Raw genomic sequence first — 19,672 nt, 5'->3', positions numbered from 1 at the left:
TCCCGTCAGGGCTGCCCCTCATCCCTGCCCCTCATCCTTGTCCCTCACCCTTGTCCCTCAGGGCTACCCCTCACCCCGGCCCCTCATCCCTGCCCCTCATCCCTGCCCCTCATCCTTGTCCCTCAGGGCTGCCCCTCATCCCTGCCCCTCATCCTTGTCCCTCAGGGCTACCCCTCACCCCGGCCCCTCATCCCTGCCCCTCAGGGCTGACCCTCACCCCTGCCCCTCATCCCTGCCCCTCAGGGCTGACCCTCATCCTTGCCCCTCACCCCGGCCCCTCATCCTTGTCCCTCAGGGCTGCCTCTCATCCCTGCCCCTCATCCTTGTCCCTCATCCTTGTCCCTCATCCCTGACCCTCACCCCTGCCCCTCAACCTTGTCCCTCATCCTTGTCCCTCATCCCTGACCCTCACCCCTGCCCCTCAACCTTGTCCCTCAGGGCTGCCCCTCACCCCTGCCCCTCATCCTTGTCCCTCATCCTTGTCCCTCATCCCTGCCCCTCATCCCTGCCCCTCATCCTTGTCCCTCAGGGCTGCCCCTCATCCCTGCCCCTCAACCTTGTCCCTCAGGGCTGCCCCTCACCCCTGCCCCTCTTCCTTGTCCCTCATCCTCGTCCCTCAGGGCTGCCCCTCATCCCTGCCCCTCATCCTTGTCCCTCAGGGTTGACCCTCATCCCTGCCCCTTATCCTTGTCCTTCATCCTCGTCCCTCAGGGCTGACCCTCACTCTCCTCCCTCAGGCTCGCCCGCACTGCCGAGGCTCGCCCTGAGCTTACTGTTTCTCTACAGCTTTTTCTGTGGGTGTTGGTAGCTTATCTTCAGAAGAGGTCAGGAGACAACACGCTCTGAGCTCCTGTGTGGCGCAAAACTCTCTCTAAACTGAAATGTAAAGCTTGCGCGGTTTTATTTTACAGGTGTTTTAGTGGGGGCCATTAGGTTTCATAGCGCTAGGAATATGCTTTAAATTGTGTAACAGCAATGGACTAGGGGCTGCTTTAATGTTATCGCACCTGTAATTGATGTATCTCACAGAAGTAAAGACTAAATTGATCTATTAGTCAGCTGTGGTAGAAGCTGCACTTCATTCTTATTAACATCTTTAATAGCTGCGTACGGTTAACTGTCAGATCAAAATAAATGTAGAGGGAATGTCTTGTATTATTTATACATCTAAATATGTGGTATTATTCATGTGCCACTGAAGACATTATGCACCAGTAGCTAAATCTGATAGAATAGCAAGTAAAGCTGCACACAGTCTGTGTAGTATCCTCAATGTATACATAAAGATTACGAGTAGATTAATCAAAAAACAAATCTGGCAAACTACCTGTACCTAACATGCTAATATATATTTCTTCTACTGGTAATATTTGGCTTATAGTAATGTCTTTTTGATTTGTGATGTATTTTATGTACGAGGGAATTGGCTAAAGGTTTTAGGTCTGTTCCATGAAGCACAGAAAATAAGTTTATTTTTGAATCATGATGCTATTTTTCACATAAGAATTTAATTGGTTTTGTCTTCAAAGCTTTGTACCTTGCCATCACCTTTGGCTTCAATGCATAAGTATGTGTTTTTAAATTAGTGTTGCATTTCCAGGAATTTAAAAAACAAAACAACTCCTTGTATTTGGATGTATATATACTTTTAAATTCAGGAGTGAATTTAGTATTTTTCCAGCACTTAAAAAAAGTAGAGAATACAACTTTTACTTCAAAAATGTAATCATTTGGGCCCTTAATCTGCAAAGACCAGTTGCATATTATGTGTGTACCTGTGGATCCTCTAAATGCAGTACAGCTGCTTGTATGTTTTAGGCTCGTGTCTGAAGTGATGCCAGTCACTGGGTCTGCAGAGTTAGAGAAACTGCCATAAAATCTGGATGTGTTTACAGCATGAATTACTTTACTCTGCTTATCTAACTTCCATACAGCAAATTTGGAGTAATCAATACCTTGTTGCCTGTTAAGACTCGGCAAAGAAATGAAAAGGAGTTTAGCTGACACCTCAACTCGCAGCACAGCAGGTACCAGCCCTTGTTTTGCGCTTTACCATTCACACCTCACCATGCTTTTATATATAAATATATTTTTTCATATATAGGCACACACATACATATACATGCAGTGTGCATGCAGGATATTCAGTATTCAGCCCTAGATCCCCATTTCCTGAGTGGACTTGAATGGGTTACCTGTTTATTGCAGAACAGGGCAAGATTTTGGATGGATTCGAGGCACTGGTCACTCAGGGAAAGGTTCCATTCACAAGGTTACGTGCAGGACAGAGGGTTGGGAACATGAATTCTGTAAAGGAATGGTCTGTTATGTGTTTATGAAATGTAGTTCTTATGGGTGATGTAATGTAATTGTGAAGTCTGTGAATTTTATTTACTTATTTCAAGTGTAGATTGTGTATCTTTTTTTCCTATTAATATAGTACTATTACTTGAATTTTAATTTTAGGTTGTCTGCCTGTGCCACTGTTCAATCAGAAAAAAAGAACTAGACAGCCCCTCACTTCAAATCCACTTAAAAATGAACCAGGTGCCGGTCCTGGGACTCGTACTTATGACTTCTCTCCCACATCATTTGGTAAATAAGATATATTTTATTTTTGTAGAGGCTCTAAATCAAATAAATCTTAACTTCCTGGTTGTATTCTATGTAATCAGACATTGTCTTTATCAAGAACTATATGCACCCTTTATATCTATTTCTGAAAAGCTCATTATGTAAAAATTGTCCTCCAGGAAACTCCTTTCTCCTCTGTACAATTGAGCTTTTTATACTTTGTGCCTAGAGGGAGTTTGACTCTTTGTGTGTTGGAGAATGAAGTGGCACTGGCATTTAAATCGAGTCTCTTGAAACCGACCTTTTGTTTTCAGTTGAGTTCAATCAACATTCAAGTCCTGTGTTACAAGAAGAAACATTTATAAGATGTCTTTCTTGTAGTCCAGAAAGGAACTTCTGTTCTTCAGTTTGGGCTTGGAAAGAACAGTGTGGAATTCTGCCTTTAGTGCTTTCATCGTGGTCTACTTGTAATAAAGTTAAAAAGTTCCCTTATAATACAGTAAAAAAGTCTCTGTTGCTAATAAGTCTAATGTTTGTAAGTGAACTGTTGTCTAGAGAAGCAACCTACTTGTTAGAAGTTGCCTTATAATTACAGATATCAAAGGATCACATTCCCTTTTTATTTTTTCCCCTTCTCCTTCCCGTGTGAGCCTTTGTGTGGGACACTGGGCAGATACAGAGTAGGAGCTCTACATAACAGACCTATTACCTTTCAATCTTCTCTGTTTGTGCCCATAATCAATCCTTTGCCTTTTGAAAATTAGGCTGGGGGACTGCAAACCCAGAAGTGGCTGAACTGCAGAAAGCAGCAAACAGTGGGTATGTAAAAGCAGGTTATTTGTTGCTTTTGGATTTTTATTTGGATACTAATTGTTTCACAAACTATGATCTGTGTGTCTGTCTTACAATAAAGCTGCTACTATGTCACTGATACTTTAAACTTGTATTTGAAAGCCAAACAGAACATCAGATGGCTCCTTCCCTCCTGAAACCACCAAATGCATCAAAGTTTAATTTAGCAAATGCTGGAAAAAACTTGACTGCCTGCAGGTTGGTGGAGTCTTTAATGTCTATTACCCTTCCTTTTTTGTTCTCACGTGAAAATTCATCTTACATTTTCCCATATTCCTGGAGCATTCAGAGAGACCCTTTTAATTCTCAGATCATCACTGTAGTCCTAAATAGATGCTGTGATACTGAACTGTGTCTGACGTTGCATTGCAGGAACAGAAATGAGTATAATCCTTTGAATAACACAGCAGATCCAAGGTCTGACAGTGGAATCACTCAAAAGTTTGGGAACCTTTCAAACAGTTGGAAAACTGTCCAGCAGCAAAAAAACCCTGGTAACCGTAATTCATCTCAGCTCCTCAAAACAGAAACCAGCCAGCCAAAGACACCCAAAGGACAGTGGCCAGTGAAACCTAACCCTGTATCAAGAAGCCTGCAGGGTCATAGTCCGGCATATAAATTTAACTCCAATATTCAGCAAAATAAAATGAATGAAGACCAATTTGATTTTGTCCCAGAAGAAAAAAGTCAGGTAAAACTCATGGGGAGAGTTAATAGGAATACACAAAAAAAAAAAAAAACTGATGAAAGATGAAGCTTTTGTCAGCCCAAGCTGCCTTAGTAAACACTTAAGTTTCTGAAAATTTAGAATTGAGATTTTCATTCTATAATAACTACAATCCTCAGCATTATTTTATAAACGTAAAGGGAGTTGTTTGTATATTCTGAACAAATACTCTAATGTAAATATTGGCTATTTAGCACAATATATAAATGTCTAATGTGCCTTTTAAAATTAGGAGTGTGCATGTCTAACTTCAGCTTTTGTCTTCCTCTGAAAGGAAGTTCCATCATCCCAAATAAAAATGAGAGAAAAAAGGAATTCTTTGCGAATCCTGTCTGCAGTCATTGAAAGCCTGAGGCACTGGAGTCAATACTCTTACAGAACTGCTCTCTTATTCGAGGTCTTAGGTAAGCACAGTTGATTGGGCTGTAGATGATCATGATGGAAGGGCAACAATGAGAGAGAATTTTGTTCACTCTTGGCACAGTAGCTGAAATACTGAAACCCATAAAATGCTGCTGTGAGCACCATCTAATTTTCCTTCTGGGAGATCCATTCAGCTATCAAAGGCGACTGAAATAGATTCAAAATTATTAATTCAGTCATTTTCCAATATTTAAGCTTTCTCCGTGCTGTTTATTTTCTTTCCTGGTTTTTAGAATGTGCTACAATAAATTTTTCCATTTTATAGGAACTATCTGTAGAGAGGTGCAGTTTTACAATAATTCTTAATACAATTAATCCAGGAATAGATTCAAGTCTGGGGTACTTCCTAATATAGATACAGACTTTTAGTGTGTTACACTTTGCATTTAATTGATGTTGTCTGAGAAATGAATGTGACAAAAGGCTGAAATTACTAAGTTTTACAACAAGGTGAATAAGAATATATAATCTGTTGGCATCTCAGCTATTATTTTGACAAGACTGCAGATATTTAAAGTTGATTTGCATGTGTTCCCACACAAAGCTGATGCTGGCTTGATATATCTCAATGTTTTTGTGTGGTAAATGATGTCGTGATGTCTTGGTGTATCTTAGTACTGCTCTTTGTTTAGACCATGACTGATTTCTGTAAATGGCACAGGCACACTGGACTCTGCAGTCACACCTGGAGCTTATGGGGCAAAGAACTTCCTTCTGAGAGATGGAAAGGAGACCCTGCCTTGTGTGTTTTATGAAATTGTGAGTATTCTGTGTCTGAACATAACACACACACCACCAGCTCCAACCCCTTGTATGAAGTTAATAATATGTTGTTCTGATAAAGCAGAAATATTCTGTGTAAAAGGCAGGCTGGGTGTTTATACCACACTGATCCCAAACTAGAGCAATAATCCAGTCACTACTTAGGTATCCTTACACTTCTGTTTCAGAAAAAAAAGTTGGGACTTTCAGTTTAGCTTTTAAGCAGTTGATAATAACAAAAAACCTGATGTAAATTCCTTCTGTTTGACGTTCTTCAGAACCCAGCAATGCAGAAAGCTTTTGTGGCAGGTGACAATTGTTTTCTTTGTTTGTTATGCTTTGATGAAGGACCGTGAGCTTCCAAGACTAATTCGAGGCCGAGTGCACAGGTGCATGGGAAACTATGATGCAAAAAGGAACATTTTCAAGTGTGTCTCTGTAAGACCAGCAACTGCTCCAGAACAGAACACTTTCCAGGACTTTGTGAAAATTGCAGATGCTGAGATGGCAGCATATGTAAAAACAATGAATGAAATGTAGAAGTTGAAATGGATTCTCTGACTTTCACTGATCGTTACCCAGAAAGGCTGGACGTGCTGAAGCGTTTCCCAAAACTAACAGTGAGAATCTGGTTGAATCATTGGGAATATCACTGTGCTGTGCTAGCCAACAAATGTTAGTAACAATGTTTTGTTCTCACTGTTACTTTCTTTGGCTTTCCCAGTTAAATATTCAATAACAGGGGTTTGTTACATAGTAGATTAGACTTTACTGGATAAATTTAGAATTAAAATGCTGAAGTTTTGCAGTAGAGCAAGTGTCTTACAATTCAGATTCCCACTGCTTTTCGTTATCTTCAGTTTTGAGAAATTCCTTCAATACCTGGTTCAAAATGTTGACTGCATACTTATTTTGAGCAGTATTTGCTCATGGTTCAACAGCTAACAAACATCTCAGAGTTCTCTTTGGCTAGAAAGTAAAAAGATCGTCTTTATTCCTCTTGAGTTCCAAATAACAGGTGCCCTTTCCTTTGCTGGATGACAAGAACATGTGTAAAAGCTTTTCTAGAAATGAACATAATAATTACTCCATAAAGATTTCACAGGATGCAGCTGTATCTGCCAGCTATTCCTTGGGTTCCCATTTATATCCTATCTGATTATTTTTCTTTTTTTTAAAAAAAAAATAAATAATCAGTATAACACCTGTATAAAACAGCAACAGACCCTGAAGCTGTAGGCAGATTCCTCAAGGACACAGAGGAAGTTGAAAAGAAAGAATTATCTGAAGGCAGAACTTCCTTGCCTTTGCCATATAAACACCTTTCATGAGGGATGGACCATGTACATGTTTATGTGCCTTTGCCTTCAAACATTGACTTTCACAGGTTATTCCTGCTGTTTCTATTTCCTTTTCCCCTGCTTCAAAAGCTCAGTAGCAGATCTGTTGGGAGTTGTAAAACAAAAGACTTGTCAAGAAAATAGCAAACAGGATGGGGCTTTTTTATTATTTTATTATACAGTGTTGGCAATTGGAAATTTCACATTTAAAATAATTGAAATATTGTATCCAACAAGTCAAATACAGAAAACAGTTAATATTCTAAAAAGGAGCCAGCTAGTCAACGCAGAAACACATTAATGGAAAATACAGCTTTTAGTTACACTTAAAAAATTATATATTTAGAATAAAACTTGAACCTGGTCCAGTAAATTGTTCGACTTGCAACAGGAAAACGCTTGTACACAGTTTAACGCGCAGACAGTCTCTGGTTAAAAAAGTGATCTGTCAGTGTCAGCACATGTATTGTCAGCAACAGCCCCCTAATGTTCCAGTCGAGATCTAAGGTGTGTGCTTTACTAACTGCTGTAAGAATCACTTGCATTGTCACCTCCACCTTCTGTGCTAAGCTGCTTCTGAGCAGGGATGTGTCAAGCAGAGCTTTGTCTACCCACTGGTCATGTACATGTCTTTGATTCCTTTGATGTATTATAAAATGGTAGAGGAGGTGGCACATGGAAGCATCAGCTTAACTCACAAAAGGTGCAGAATATTACAGGATGCAGAGGCTGATGATGTTCCCAACAGAAGCTGAGGTTTAAGGAGCAAAGCATTTGCTACAGCAGGGTTGTGAATGGTAAGACTGCTGTAACAGTCATTTAAAATTACAGAGGAAGCTTCAACTCTGGGACCAGGCCTGTTATCAACACCCCCCCAGAGCTGCAGTCCCACTGATTCCAGTTGAATGATTGATGCTTCCAGTTCTGCACTTTGAAAGTTGCATTAAAAAGTAATGGCAGGAAGAGGTCGTTTGTGTCTACTGGGTATGTTCTGGCTGTTAATAAAAATCTAAAATGATTTTACTTTCAGTAAGTGTTCAGATCTTTGCAAAAAAAAAAAAAGTTTCTACTTTACACTAACAAATCACTTTTTCTAGTGAAACATTAAGTGAACAGTTGTAAACATTACACAAAACAGAAAAATCCCTACACAATACAGTTTATACACACTACTCAACATTTTTCAGTTGTTGGGTGGTTGATTTATTTTTTAACCATATTGATCCTGTCTTGTATAATGGTTCTAGTGTAAAGGCACAGGTTGGTTAGGAAAGAAAAGCCTGCATCTCTGTCTCTTTACTTCATGGTGATTATTTTCTTTTTGCATGTTGTTTGTTATTCCTCACTTTTCTGACTCTTGTATGAAAATTATCCATTTCAGCCATTCATTAAAAAAAAAGTGTAAGACATTACTGAAAAGCACATTACTGTACAGAAGTGACTGAAATTTATTCTTCTTACTTTAGGGCATTCCTTCAACCTATTTTGTTAAATATTTAGAAGATTTAATTTCTTAGTCCCTGAGAGCAAAAGTGCATAGCACGTGCTCTCTCTTTCTTGGTGTACTTCAGTCTATGTTGGAATCTGTATTTTCAGAGATTAATATTGGAACTTGAGAAATTTATGTGCAGAATTTGCTTTTAGAGTGCCTGGAAATGTAACAACAGGACAATTATTTTGGAAAACAGCACAACTTTCCATTGAAGTTTAGAAGGGTGAGGAATGTAAACAAGACTGCAGAAGCCTTTGATGTATATTAAGATAACACAGTGATTGTTCCATCTGCATTTTCTTGTACATCCTCAACATGTCTCTGTCTGTCCCTTCACAAACACCTTCTGTTACAAACAGGAAAAATGCAGGAATCAGCTGGACCCAGCTAAGTGAAGAATAATAAATTTGATCACCTGGTTTGAGCCAAAACACAAAACTACAGCTCTGAATTAAATATAAGCTATGTGATTTCTCTTTTTTTTTTTTTTAATAAATAATAGAAAATAAAAGATGAGAAGACAATTAGAATTCTATTTTTATCTAAAAGGAAAACCACAACAGGTAGGTGAGATTAGAACCCAATGTTTCTTTTGCTTAAGGCAATCAAGTGCACTTATTTCAATGCTTGATAGTAATGAGTTCAGTGCTATTGTGGAAATCAGACCTCGCAAAATTCCCCTACAGACTAATGAAATATGGCCATTTGCTCGTGTCTGACACAGCATCAGATTCTTATTAGTTGTGTTGAGTAGCATTTCACTTCACTTTTGTCTTTTTACAGCAATGGACTCCCAATTGTAATGGAAATGTCAGAATCTGCTTCATTCCGGCTTGGATTATCACTACATGTAAGGGCCATCGGGCACAGGCAGTTTTGTAAACAGTGATTTTTGTTTTCAGCCTTAAAAAACAAACAATACACCCCAAAAATCTAAAGTTGTAATAGTTCAAGGGATTTTATAAAATTCCACCTAAAATTATAATTTAAGAAACACCAAAACCCAATTCTTAACATTTTTTTCCCTCTGTTGTTAAAACTATTAAATCATCATGAAGCCTTTGGAAGCAGATAGATCTCTCAGAAAAAAAAAAAATCTAAATGACTCTAAATCTTGGCAATGAGAGCAGTAGTAAAAAGTGTGCCCAAAACTTAAAATACATAGAGAGACTAAAAAGAAACTTTTTATCTTGTATACAATCCTTTTTAGCCACCAAGCTTAATTTTAGGCCGTGGCTACCAGCAGGTGCTTCTTCTCACTAATCAAAACAATTGTAACAAAATATCATTACTGATTTTAAAGTTATTGGGTTCCAAAAGTTTTGATGTCTAATAATAATCTATCAAAAGTGAATTGAAGCTTTCAAGACTTAGGATTTTGAGACACAAAAGAAACTGGGAGGTAGACAGATGTTTTGAGGATAAACTGATTTTTCTTTTTTTTTTTTTTTTTTGTCTAAGGCATTATGCCACTGTGTGTTCAGAGCACTGTAAAGGCTGCTGATTAATTGACTTCAATTCCAGAGTGTTCTCTGCTCGTGCTTACGGAAGACTAGCAATGCACTTTTGGTCTTTGTGAATGTGACCTTCTCTTCCCCAGCTCCTTTCCCCTCTTCAGCTAACACAGCTAACTGGAAGTGCTATCCTCATCTCTGCCCATCACCTGCAGACAGGAAGGTTCTGCTCTTACAACAGGAAGAAAAATACTATAAAATAGTAGGTATTGGAGTTGGAGATATGTGCTCTTTTGGTGCATATTTCGCAAAGAATGGTAAAAAGACAGACAACATGACCCCAACAATTGCCAGCATGTACCCCCACCCAATCTGGCAGTCTCCTGCATAGTAGATGTCTGAGTTCTCACAGAATCTCTTCACAGTAGCAGAGTTGAACCCAAAAGGGTAAACCAAAAGCCCAGAAGCCATAATGAACACTGGAGAGGAGAAAGAAAACACACCAGTTATTATCCAACCTTCATTCCCTTGGGAAAAAAAAAATAAAATCCTTATCTTAGAAAGGCAAATATATATTAAAATCAATGGGAAAAGTCATAGCTTAAAACACCCCTTATGATTGGCAGATTCTCTCTTCCTTTTCATAATTACCTCTTGAGCACAGCAGTGGTGGGACATGGGATTTTTTCATGAGAGTTCTTGCCATTACAGAACTTCAGAAACGCTGCAATCCAAATTAGGAAGCCATGTCAAAAGTATGATGAGTCAGATATAATGGAATCCAGAGGAGACTTCCTAAGTTTGCAGATTCCAAACCAGCTCCATTTTCTTCTCAACAGCATTTTTGTGCTTGAGACAAACAATTACTTTGTTCTGCCAAATAAAAACTTCCAGTGAAAGAGTTCAAATGTAGGTTTTCAGATTCTGCTCGTGAGGTTCTGCTAATGGGAGCACTTTCTCATTATTCTCATTAGTACAGACTGCAAATTGTTTAAAAAATCCCAAAGAATGTGAGATAAAAAAACCAATTCAATAACTTTTAGCAGTGGGCTCTGTCACTACAGGGGCTTGAATCCCTCTGTAAACTTAAAGATTAGAAAAGTTTTCAACCTAAGGTTGAGACCTAAAATGCTAAGACCTAAAGTTCTTATAGAATTTTGACAGCTTGGGCTCCAAAAGCATGAAGTAAATATAACAGGACATGCTGTAGAAATCTAAAGGTTTGGTATGTAAGGGCACAGAGATAAAGAAAGAAATTTCTCCAAGTGAGGCATCTTTTACTCCTTCCAGCCTAAGAGGTCTAAAATACAAGCAAAGCTTAAGCCCCCCTTGATTTTGGAAAGCCAGACTTGCCTCCTGCAATTCCCCTGCATTATCCATTAGCTTTTAATAGTCCTGCACAGATTTTTAACACGTCACATTTAGAGATCATGGTTTACACAATTCATTTAATGAACATCAGGAGCACTTCTCCAACTTTGAAAGTAAGACAGCCCAAGGTATAAATGCTGGCTATGACAGAGAGGGACTGAAATGCTCCAGGAGCAGCTCTTGGAGCTGTTTCTGCCCACCCTGGGAGAGAAGAGGGGCCGAGCCAGGCTGATGTGAGGGGGTTTCACCATCCCAGCACTGTGTGGTTGAGAGAACACAGAGAAAGTGTCCTCTTCTCTATCCTTTCTGCTCATGAATTACCACTGCATTTTAAATCTAGAGTGTATTTTAAAAGGCTTTGTGTTATGTACTGAAAAGACACCATGGGGCAGTCCCTTTTCCTGCCTTCCCATTCTTCCAGGATATTGTTCTGTTCAGATTCAGGGTAGTGATTCAAGAATAGCAGCAATCAGAATTAACAGTTATGTTTGAGCTGATAGATAATTCATCACCAGCAAACATCTAATGAAACATTAGGATTATAAAACAAACACTCCATGCTATTCTCTGTGTTTGTAATTGCCTTTCAGGTGGGGCACATGCATATGACTCCAATTATCATATTGGAGAGGCTTAATCTTAAAAGTATCCACTGAAAAACAGGCAATCTCTCATTAATCTTTTTTAATTAAAAGCCACTTTAATAAGCTTGAGGGCTGGATGAAGTCAGAAAGTTTAACACACTCAGCCTGCAAAGCCCCTGAATAATTTGAATTAAATCTTTCCTTCTAGTCTAAATGGAACTGCTGAGTTAATCCCTTGCAGAAAAGAGTAAGAGGAGAGAAACTGGAGCAGCAGCAAAACTGCCAGCGTGTTCCCCTGGGGGGATCTCCCAGAGGGGCACAAGGAGGAGCTCCTGCCAAGAAGTGGAGCTGTCAGAGCCAAGTGTTTCACCTGCCCTTGCTCCCACCAACACCTTCTTTCCTTTGAGCCTCATGAATAATTGTTCAGTGGTTGCTGTGGCCTTCCTCTCTTTCCAGGCACGAGGTGATGATGCTGCAGGAGCCAGTGAAGGGAAAAGTCCTTCCCAGCACAAGGAACATCCCCAGCACATCTCACACTCCCTGATCCTCAACCAGCTGCACCTGCTGCAGGTGCCCAGGACAGGAAGGAGCCCACAGACCTGGGCACTGAGATCTTGGCAGCTGCATTTAGGGTCTGACTTTACCCAAACACACAGGAGCTGGAGGTAAATACAAAGAAATAAGTTATGTTATGCAGATCTCCTCTCACTACACACATGTGACACCACTAAAAACAACGTAAAATGAAAATACAGTAAAAATGGAGCTAAACTAGACACACACACACATCTCTTGCAACAGGACAAGGGGTAATAGCACAGTCCCACAGCCACCCAGGCTGCTCGACTGCATGAGGAGCCTCAAACAGCCCCGGGGTGCAAAACCTTCTGTAAAGTGTTGGCAAAGTGAGCCAATTTTAAGAGGAACAGCCACTGCTCTAAGCAACAATCAGGTCTGAAACTAAAATTACAGTTTGTTCATCTTTTAAAGCCAAAACAGTCCTCACCATTTGGTGAAGAAAAAAAGTGATGCAGAATTGGAAACAATCTTTTTTTTAATCCTTTGCTAACTGTTAAACTTTTTCTGACCTTGTCTCAGCCCCTTGCTCTGCTTCACATATCTATCCATGTATGTTTCCTTTTTGATTGGGTTACACAGGATTATTTTGAAGGCTGTGCTTGACAGCCACGCCAGTGTTTTGATTACCACTTGGTGCTGATGTTGCACGGTGTGATCTGATGGAGGAAGCTTTATTTTTTTTGAAGGCTCCAAACAATCTGTCGCAGCTGAACGTGCGTGTTCACATAATCAAACGGGCTAAAAAGTTACCCGCGGTTTCATATCCTCAGGCATGTCATAGAATGACCTCATTATTCTCATTTGGGTGCCCTTTTTTCTTACAGAAGGCTCCAAATACTGAAGAGCCCGTTATTACCCGCAGCAGCCAAGCTTTCAGGCACGGTGCTAATGACTCCTTAATGGGGCTGTCTGTCAGCAGCACAGCGAGCTGGGAGAGCACACAAAGAAACAGTGGGGCTCCATTTACGCTCCTCATGGAACACTTACGCCTCTGCACGGCTTTCCAACAACAAACAGCACTTTGAGAGGTGTCAGAGTACAGCAGTGAGAGCGTTTCGCCCTCCCGCGCGGGGTAATCCTGCTGTCATACAAGGCCAGAGAACATCTTGGGGTGTGTTCCACAGCGCGAGGCCAATTGAGTGTGAGGGGACTCGCTGGCAAAACGAGGAGTTGAGTTCTGCTTTTAACATGGCTTATCATCTGATTCATCTCCCATCAGGTGTTGGGTCCTGTTAAAAACATGCTTTTCTTTGTTTGTTTTTTTAATCTGACACACAGTGTCTGTCACGGCTGGGTCTGCATCACCCCGAGCTGTTTGTCCTCATCACCTGAGTCCTCATCACCTGAGTCCTCCCCAGTAACTCCCAACCAGTGCTGACTGCAGGGCAGCCCAAAGGCAAGGCCAGCACAGCGGGTCAACAGTAAGTCATGTTTTATTTCTGCTTTATAATCTCCTGCCCTCCCAAACAGTTCCAGTCTCACCCTCATCCTTTCTGCTTCCCTGCTGTCCTACAGCCAGCTGGTAAATGGCACTTTCTCCTCTGAAGGGTTTGAGAGACAAGGCCTGGGTTTATTTTTACCAAGTAGATTTCTGAATTTATTCGATTTCTAAAGAAAACAAAGGAGGGCACTTCTTCCAGGGCAAATGGGGCTTTTTGTAGCAAAAAAATTGTTGCTGATAATACTGAATCAATGACAGTTCTACTCAAGGAAAAAAGAATTTGCTGCGATTTTAAAACCCAATAATCTATATCTCTTTATCACTGCAAGGGTTTATTCATTTCATTAAGCTCCTGTAAAACTGTTTAATTATTTAAATCCATCACATACCCTTTCCCAGTTTATTCTAAACCAAACCAAAGCACTGCAGTTCTCTGGAGTGTGTGCAGAGGGCACCAATGTACAACAACAAAAAAAGGCTACTTCCATTTCCACTTCTTTTGGCAAGACTGATGGACTTTTCAACATATGAAACACAATAATTGAATAGTTTTCTGTGTTGGGAACCAGGAATGTTTAAACTTGGCTCAGCTTGTGTTTATCCTTCCATACCGGTGTCGAAATGGATGGAAATCCAGAGGTGGATCCCAAATACAGAGAACAGAAGAGGCTGTTTTATTTTATTTTATTGTGTTTGTTAGTGTGTTTAGATGATGTGTAGTAGCAATACTGATCACCAGGAGAAATATATGATGTGTGCATGAATTTTCTTCCTGGAATTACCTGCTGTAATGGGATTAGTTTGTCTTAAAAGTTTAATTTGTTTACTTTAGGAGTATATTATCTTCCTGATACCTGTGACAATGACAGATTAATTGCAAGCTTGTGGGACATATCAGAAAATCATTAGAATTAGGGCTGAATCATAAGCAAGCAAGAGTATTGTTCCAACCCTATTACAGATTATCACAGTCTTATGTCTTCTTGGAAGATTTTTATTGACAGAGCTTAATCTACCAAAGCAATTTTCACTCATCTCATCAAGAAGTTTCCTCTTACATATAATCCATTACCTCCCTTATTAAAGCTGGCAGCTCTTCTTAGGCACAATCAGCTGACTTTGAATAACACATTTTGTCTCAGTTTCATCCATTTCATTAACCTAATAATTTTATTAGCTCCTCTTCAGCTTTTCTTTATGTTTATGGGATTTTACTGGCATAATTTAAAATGAGCAAGCAGATGCTGATATTTCTGTAGCATGCCTGGAGGGTTTCTACATTTGGGGTATTTTGGGCATATGTGGTTTAAATTCTTGTACAAAAAGGAGGTACCTGCATATCTCTTCCATATATATCTTTTCCAACAACTGGAAACCTAAAGACAAGGCTAAATAAGATCCAGGGTTATTGTTGGCAATAGCTGCACATGAGTACAAATAGAAACAAGATGGAATTTTGGGCTATCAGCAAACTTAGAAATTTCCTTTTAACTACTTCAGAAAAGGAGGAATTCTCCAGATCTGGGGAGAGCTGAAACACATCTAAAATCAGCAGGCATCACTTTAAATGCCTGTTACATATAAATAAAATAAACAGGAAAGCGACTGTAACATAAACAGGAAAGTGACCTGTCAAAGACAAAAGAAACCAAACAAAATCCCACTGTCACAGAAACAAAACTTTGGGAGGGGTGAGGCAAACAGGGACCACTGTTAAATGCCACTCTGCTCTGCTGAGCTCCTGGCAGGTGCATGGCAGGTACCTGGAGTTCAGAAGCAGCCCTGGCAATTATTCCCTCCGAGCAAACCCAAATGAAGAGCAGGGAAAAGGGGTAATAATGCCCATGCACTTGGTATCAAGATGTAAGTGCCTCCCTTTGTAAATGAACAAAGAGCTGGAACCTGTAATAATGGCACAGCCACTCCTGACACATCCCAGTTTAGCTCTTCTTTGGAAAGAATTATTCCACTGGCGTCATTTCAGTCCAACATGTTGTGATTTGAGGAGCATCTATCAGGGCTGGACTGTTGCCAAATAAGTAGATTAGAGCAGTTCCTCTTCTGGCTTTTCGAAATGGTGCAAGTCCCGAGCTCACACTCAGCAGCTTGTAACATAAATGCAGTTGTAAGGAAAGCTGGGGAGCTTTGTCCAACCCCTTTGGAGCCAACAAAGGAAATGCATTCGTTTGTACAGTTCTCCAAACTCTGTGTGTAAATAAATGCTGAGTATTGTGACTCCAGCTCACAAGCTAAGGAGCTGCATCAGATATAGTAACTTGTATTTGTATATATGTATATATATGCAAAACCATGGGGGAATATATTTATATCAAAAGCTGGGAAGTGTCTTCCATTTCAGTTTATTTGGATTTAGCTGAGGTGGAATAGGAACAGGTTATTTTAAATAAAGCCAGCACTGAAATAAAGGTGCCCATACACCTTTTTTGCACATCTTTTTAGTGCCCCTTCAGTAAATACCCTGTTCAGGTTCTGTTGGCACAACTCCCACACTCAGACAGACCCTCATTCCACAAATAGCCTGTTTCACAAATGTCTGACAATTGTAGGAATGGCTGAATCTGCCTCACTGATTAACTGAAGGGAACCTCACTATCCAGACTCTGGAATAGAAATTCTCTGAAGCCATCACAGAGGTAATTGGGCTTGGTAATTACTGCATTAGCTGCAGGTTTATTAAGGGCCACAAAAGGAAATGCCATCCCAGTGACCTTTGAGGCTGCATTTCCCAGCGTGTTTTCTACACGAGAACAAATGATGAAACTTCACTAGTTCTGCCAAGTGAGTGGTAGCTTTGGTGAAGATTTATGGCTGTAATCTGGTAATCTATGGGCCTAATCATGCAGTTATAGAGTTGCGTGTCATTTACTCAAAAAGGCTGAAATGATCTAGCACTGTGTAGACTGTGCTGAAGGAGTGCATTTTGTCATCTGCAAGGTTAGAAGAAATACAGCCTCTTTAGCAGACTGTAAAAGAGAGACAAGAGCTGATGTTCCTCAAAATAGCAGCCTGTTACACAAAATTTTACAAGAGTCAGAGGGCTGAGAAATGGGGACTGTCAGATGCACTCTCGTTTGGAAACCATCATGATTTCCCTCTTTTGTACCGCTTCAATAATTATATAGATTTTCTTTTCTTTTTTTAATTTTGAAATCATTGAGTCATGCTCACTTCATCTCTTTCAGAGCAGCAAACACAGAACAGGCTAATAATGTAATATTGACATATTTAAGTGTTGGATTCTTTAGCTGAGAGCAGAATGTATCATGCCTTTATTCCCTTATCTCTGTGTTACATTCTATTCAACAGTTGAGAAGTGCTAATAAAAAGTGCATATTTCAGTTGTTCTATTTTAGGGAAACATAACATGGCACACATTTCCTAAGCAATGCACATTGGTTAACTGTGCAACTCCGTTTCTACAAATAGAAATAAGGGTGGCAAACAGCTTTGCTTCTCTTCTTAATTAACCTACCCATGCCAAATCCAGTGTGTTCTTCAGCATGAGCAGGGAGTTAAACTGATGCCTGAAAATTTAAATTAATGCTTCTTTTTGTGATTTTTTTTTTGGCTAAGAACAAGAGCAGCTTCAGTTTAGCATCTGATGCATTCCCTAGCAAGGAACAGTGGCAGGCTGGGTCCATGTGCACTGGAAGCAGGGAGGGAGCAGTCACATTATCCTGTCTCTGCTTTGGAGCCAGCTCACCTGGGAAGGGGAGATGCTGCCCAGCCTGCAGCAGGTCTTGGCTCCTGCTCTGGCTGTCAAATCCAAGTCCTTAAATAGCTATTTAGAACAGGGGCTGAGGTCCAAGAGACAGGCAGCGATGTGTAGATCACCCGAAATGTCACGACTCGACATGACACATTCGCTCCCTTCTCCTCCCCACCTGCTCACCCCCCAGCTCTGCTTTAAATCAATCTTCTCACCTCTCTCCCAAGACTCACAACTTAAGCAGAGCGGACGCTGACGAAAACAGATTTATAATGAAGCTGGTGGCCATTAAACACCAGCCCTACACCAGAGGTGACCTTATTGTACAGCGCTGCGCGGTGAATTTATTGTGACTCGGCACATTCCGCACCTCGTCTCGCGCGCCGCGGATGCGGCAGCCGAGGCGGCGGTGGCGGGAGGTCTGACAATAATGCCCACGTCTCACTTCATTACAGCTGCACTTCACATCCCAGCAGTCCTCAAGCCTCAGGGACAGCGCATTCATTACCTCTCTCCGAGGCGTGCGTTTTACATGTATGGCTGAGAGGTGATCAGAATCCCTGCCAGAACGGCTCTTTCATCGGGAATGCAACCATGAAAAAGCCGTGCCTAAAACAAAAAAGACATCCTGCATCCTCTTCTCCTAACTGAGTTCAGCTACAAAGAGCAGCCTCAGTTTTCCCAGGGCGCAGGAACTACTGGGAAGACACAAATTGCATGTTTTCAAATCTCCTTATAAAAACTCCTCGATGGGGGGGTTGAAACCGGAGTTTTGTGTTTCTCAGACGTCCTAGCACTGTGAATGTCATCAGTCAGCAGGAGCACACGTGCTGCCACCTGATCATAAAGAGCAGTTCTGTAACAACCCTCATTTCACGCTGCTGATTCCAGCCCTCCATAAATCAGCAACACCACGAGTAATGGTGGAAATCATCGTGTGCTCCCGAGCTCCCCTCTTTTACGGCCCAGGTGCCACACACAGCTGTAGCCATATGGTAGGACACATCCTGCTGGAGTGGGTTTTAGCAGCACCTCCAGCAGTGATGCTCCCTGAGTGCCTGGAAGCTTTTTAATGCTGCAGACTGCAGAAGTGCAGGTGTACTCGGTGGCACCACCGCAGTGGTTTTCCCTAACCTTTAAAAACCTTATAAATGGAATCGGCTCTGGTTTAAAGCAGATGCTCTGCAGCTGAGAAATGGGGCAGCAACTGCTGCTTCACTGAGAGCTGCCTGGAAATGCAGCAGGTGAGCCCAGGGCTGGTCCTCAGGCAACTCTGCTGCGTGTCGCACTCTGACCCATCCTCCCTCAGTCAGTGCACCCTCTTCCTGCCATCCAGCTTTTCTTCCTGAGCAGGGTTTGCTCACACTGGTTGCTGTCAGTGCAGATGAATCAGCACAGCACACCTCATATTTTGATTCCAGCCATGCTTGACCCCTGAGCTCCTCAGCCAGGTCTCACACAGCAGCTCTGAGGAACGTGTCCTCTTAAAGCACGTGGGCAAAACACTGCCAGGCTGGTTGGGCTGCTCCAGCCACCACTCAGCTGGCAGCAGACAGGTCTACTTTAGGGAAGCCCCAACCACGTCTCACACAAGAGGTTGATTTAGTCCAAGGCTGCTGGAAGAAATGAGCCAAAACTCAGGTGGCATCTCAGTGCTGAGCGCACTGTGGAGCTGCCAGCGGGAAGGACCAGCAGTTCTCTTCCCCTCCCACTGTGGACACTGTTTACAGGCACCTGAGCAAGTCACTGCTTGCAATGGCCTCTGTCACCTGCAAGTTTGCTGTTCTAGTGCACCTCAAAGGCACTTCTGGGCTCATGTCCCCTCTCTGCTGCACAGAGCAAAAAATTCAACACTCACTGATGTGTCCTTGAGTTCCCAGCTTGTAAACATACAAATTAACTTCAGGGAATAGTAAAACAACAACAACAAAAGAAGAGTTGAGTTCTGAGGCAGAGCTACCTAGATTAGAAAAATCATGTAGAAATCCAGAGTGGTGATAGAAATGCCCCAAATTACAAGCTGAATGAAAGTGATTTGGGAGATCTGATCACACTTATCAGGTCGGCCCAGCTGCACAATTTCCCATCTCCAATTAAACCAAAAGGCCCAGACTTCCTCCTTCATTAATGCCTTTGAAGGATTTAATGAGTTACTTCATCAGGTTAATAAATCCCTTCAATAACTTTATTACACTTTGATACAATTATTCACGTGGTGCAGCTAACAAATGATCATCGTTTATATTTCCTGACAGAATAACTTAGCTAATATATTTGGACCATGAAATACAAAATCCATAAATAAACTATGGGGACAATTGAATGTCTATGTGGGGGAAGGGG

The 19,672-nt window shown here is 41.1% G+C and overlaps 2 protein-coding genes across 2 annotated transcripts in view; one reads left to right on the top strand and one right to left on the bottom strand.

The window, feature by feature from the left end:
- The first annotated feature begins 1,943 nt into the window (after positions 1-1,943).
- On the top strand, positions 1,944-6,285 carry SPATA22 (spermatogenesis associated 22). The gene is made up of 8 exons (XM_050321765.1): positions 1,944-2,027; positions 2,467-2,595; positions 3,339-3,393; positions 3,529-3,624; positions 3,799-4,117; positions 4,428-4,557; positions 5,238-5,335; positions 5,687-6,285. Exons 1-8 carry the CDS (start codon positions 1,985-1,987, stop codon positions 5,876-5,878), a joined length of 1,062 nt encoding a protein of 353 aa, XP_050177722.1. The 5' UTR covers positions 1,944-1,984; the 3' UTR covers positions 5,879-6,285.
- A 550-nt stretch (positions 6,286-6,835) lies between these two features.
- The window catches only part of LHFPL7 (LHFPL tetraspan subfamily member 7), a 59,646-nt gene continuing 46,809 nt past the window's right edge, over positions 6,836-19,672 (bottom strand). The window contains exon 3 of the mRNA XM_050321763.1: positions 6,836-10,103. Coding sequence (XP_050177720.1) covers positions 9,877-10,103 — 227 coding nt within the window. The 3' untranslated portion in view covers positions 6,836-9,876. The remainder of the gene's footprint in view (positions 10,104-19,672) is intronic.

The sequence above is a fragment of the Myiozetetes cayanensis genome, unplaced genomic scaffold (genome assembly GCF_022539395.1).
Source record: "Myiozetetes cayanensis isolate MyiCay16 unplaced genomic scaffold, myiCay2020 scf27, whole genome shotgun sequence".
NCBI classification, from domain to species: domain Eukaryota; kingdom Metazoa; phylum Chordata; class Aves; order Passeriformes; family Tyrannidae; genus Myiozetetes; species Myiozetetes cayanensis.
The sequence above is the reverse complement of the archived record's forward strand: the minus strand, read 5'-3'. Positions and strand labels throughout refer to the sequence as shown.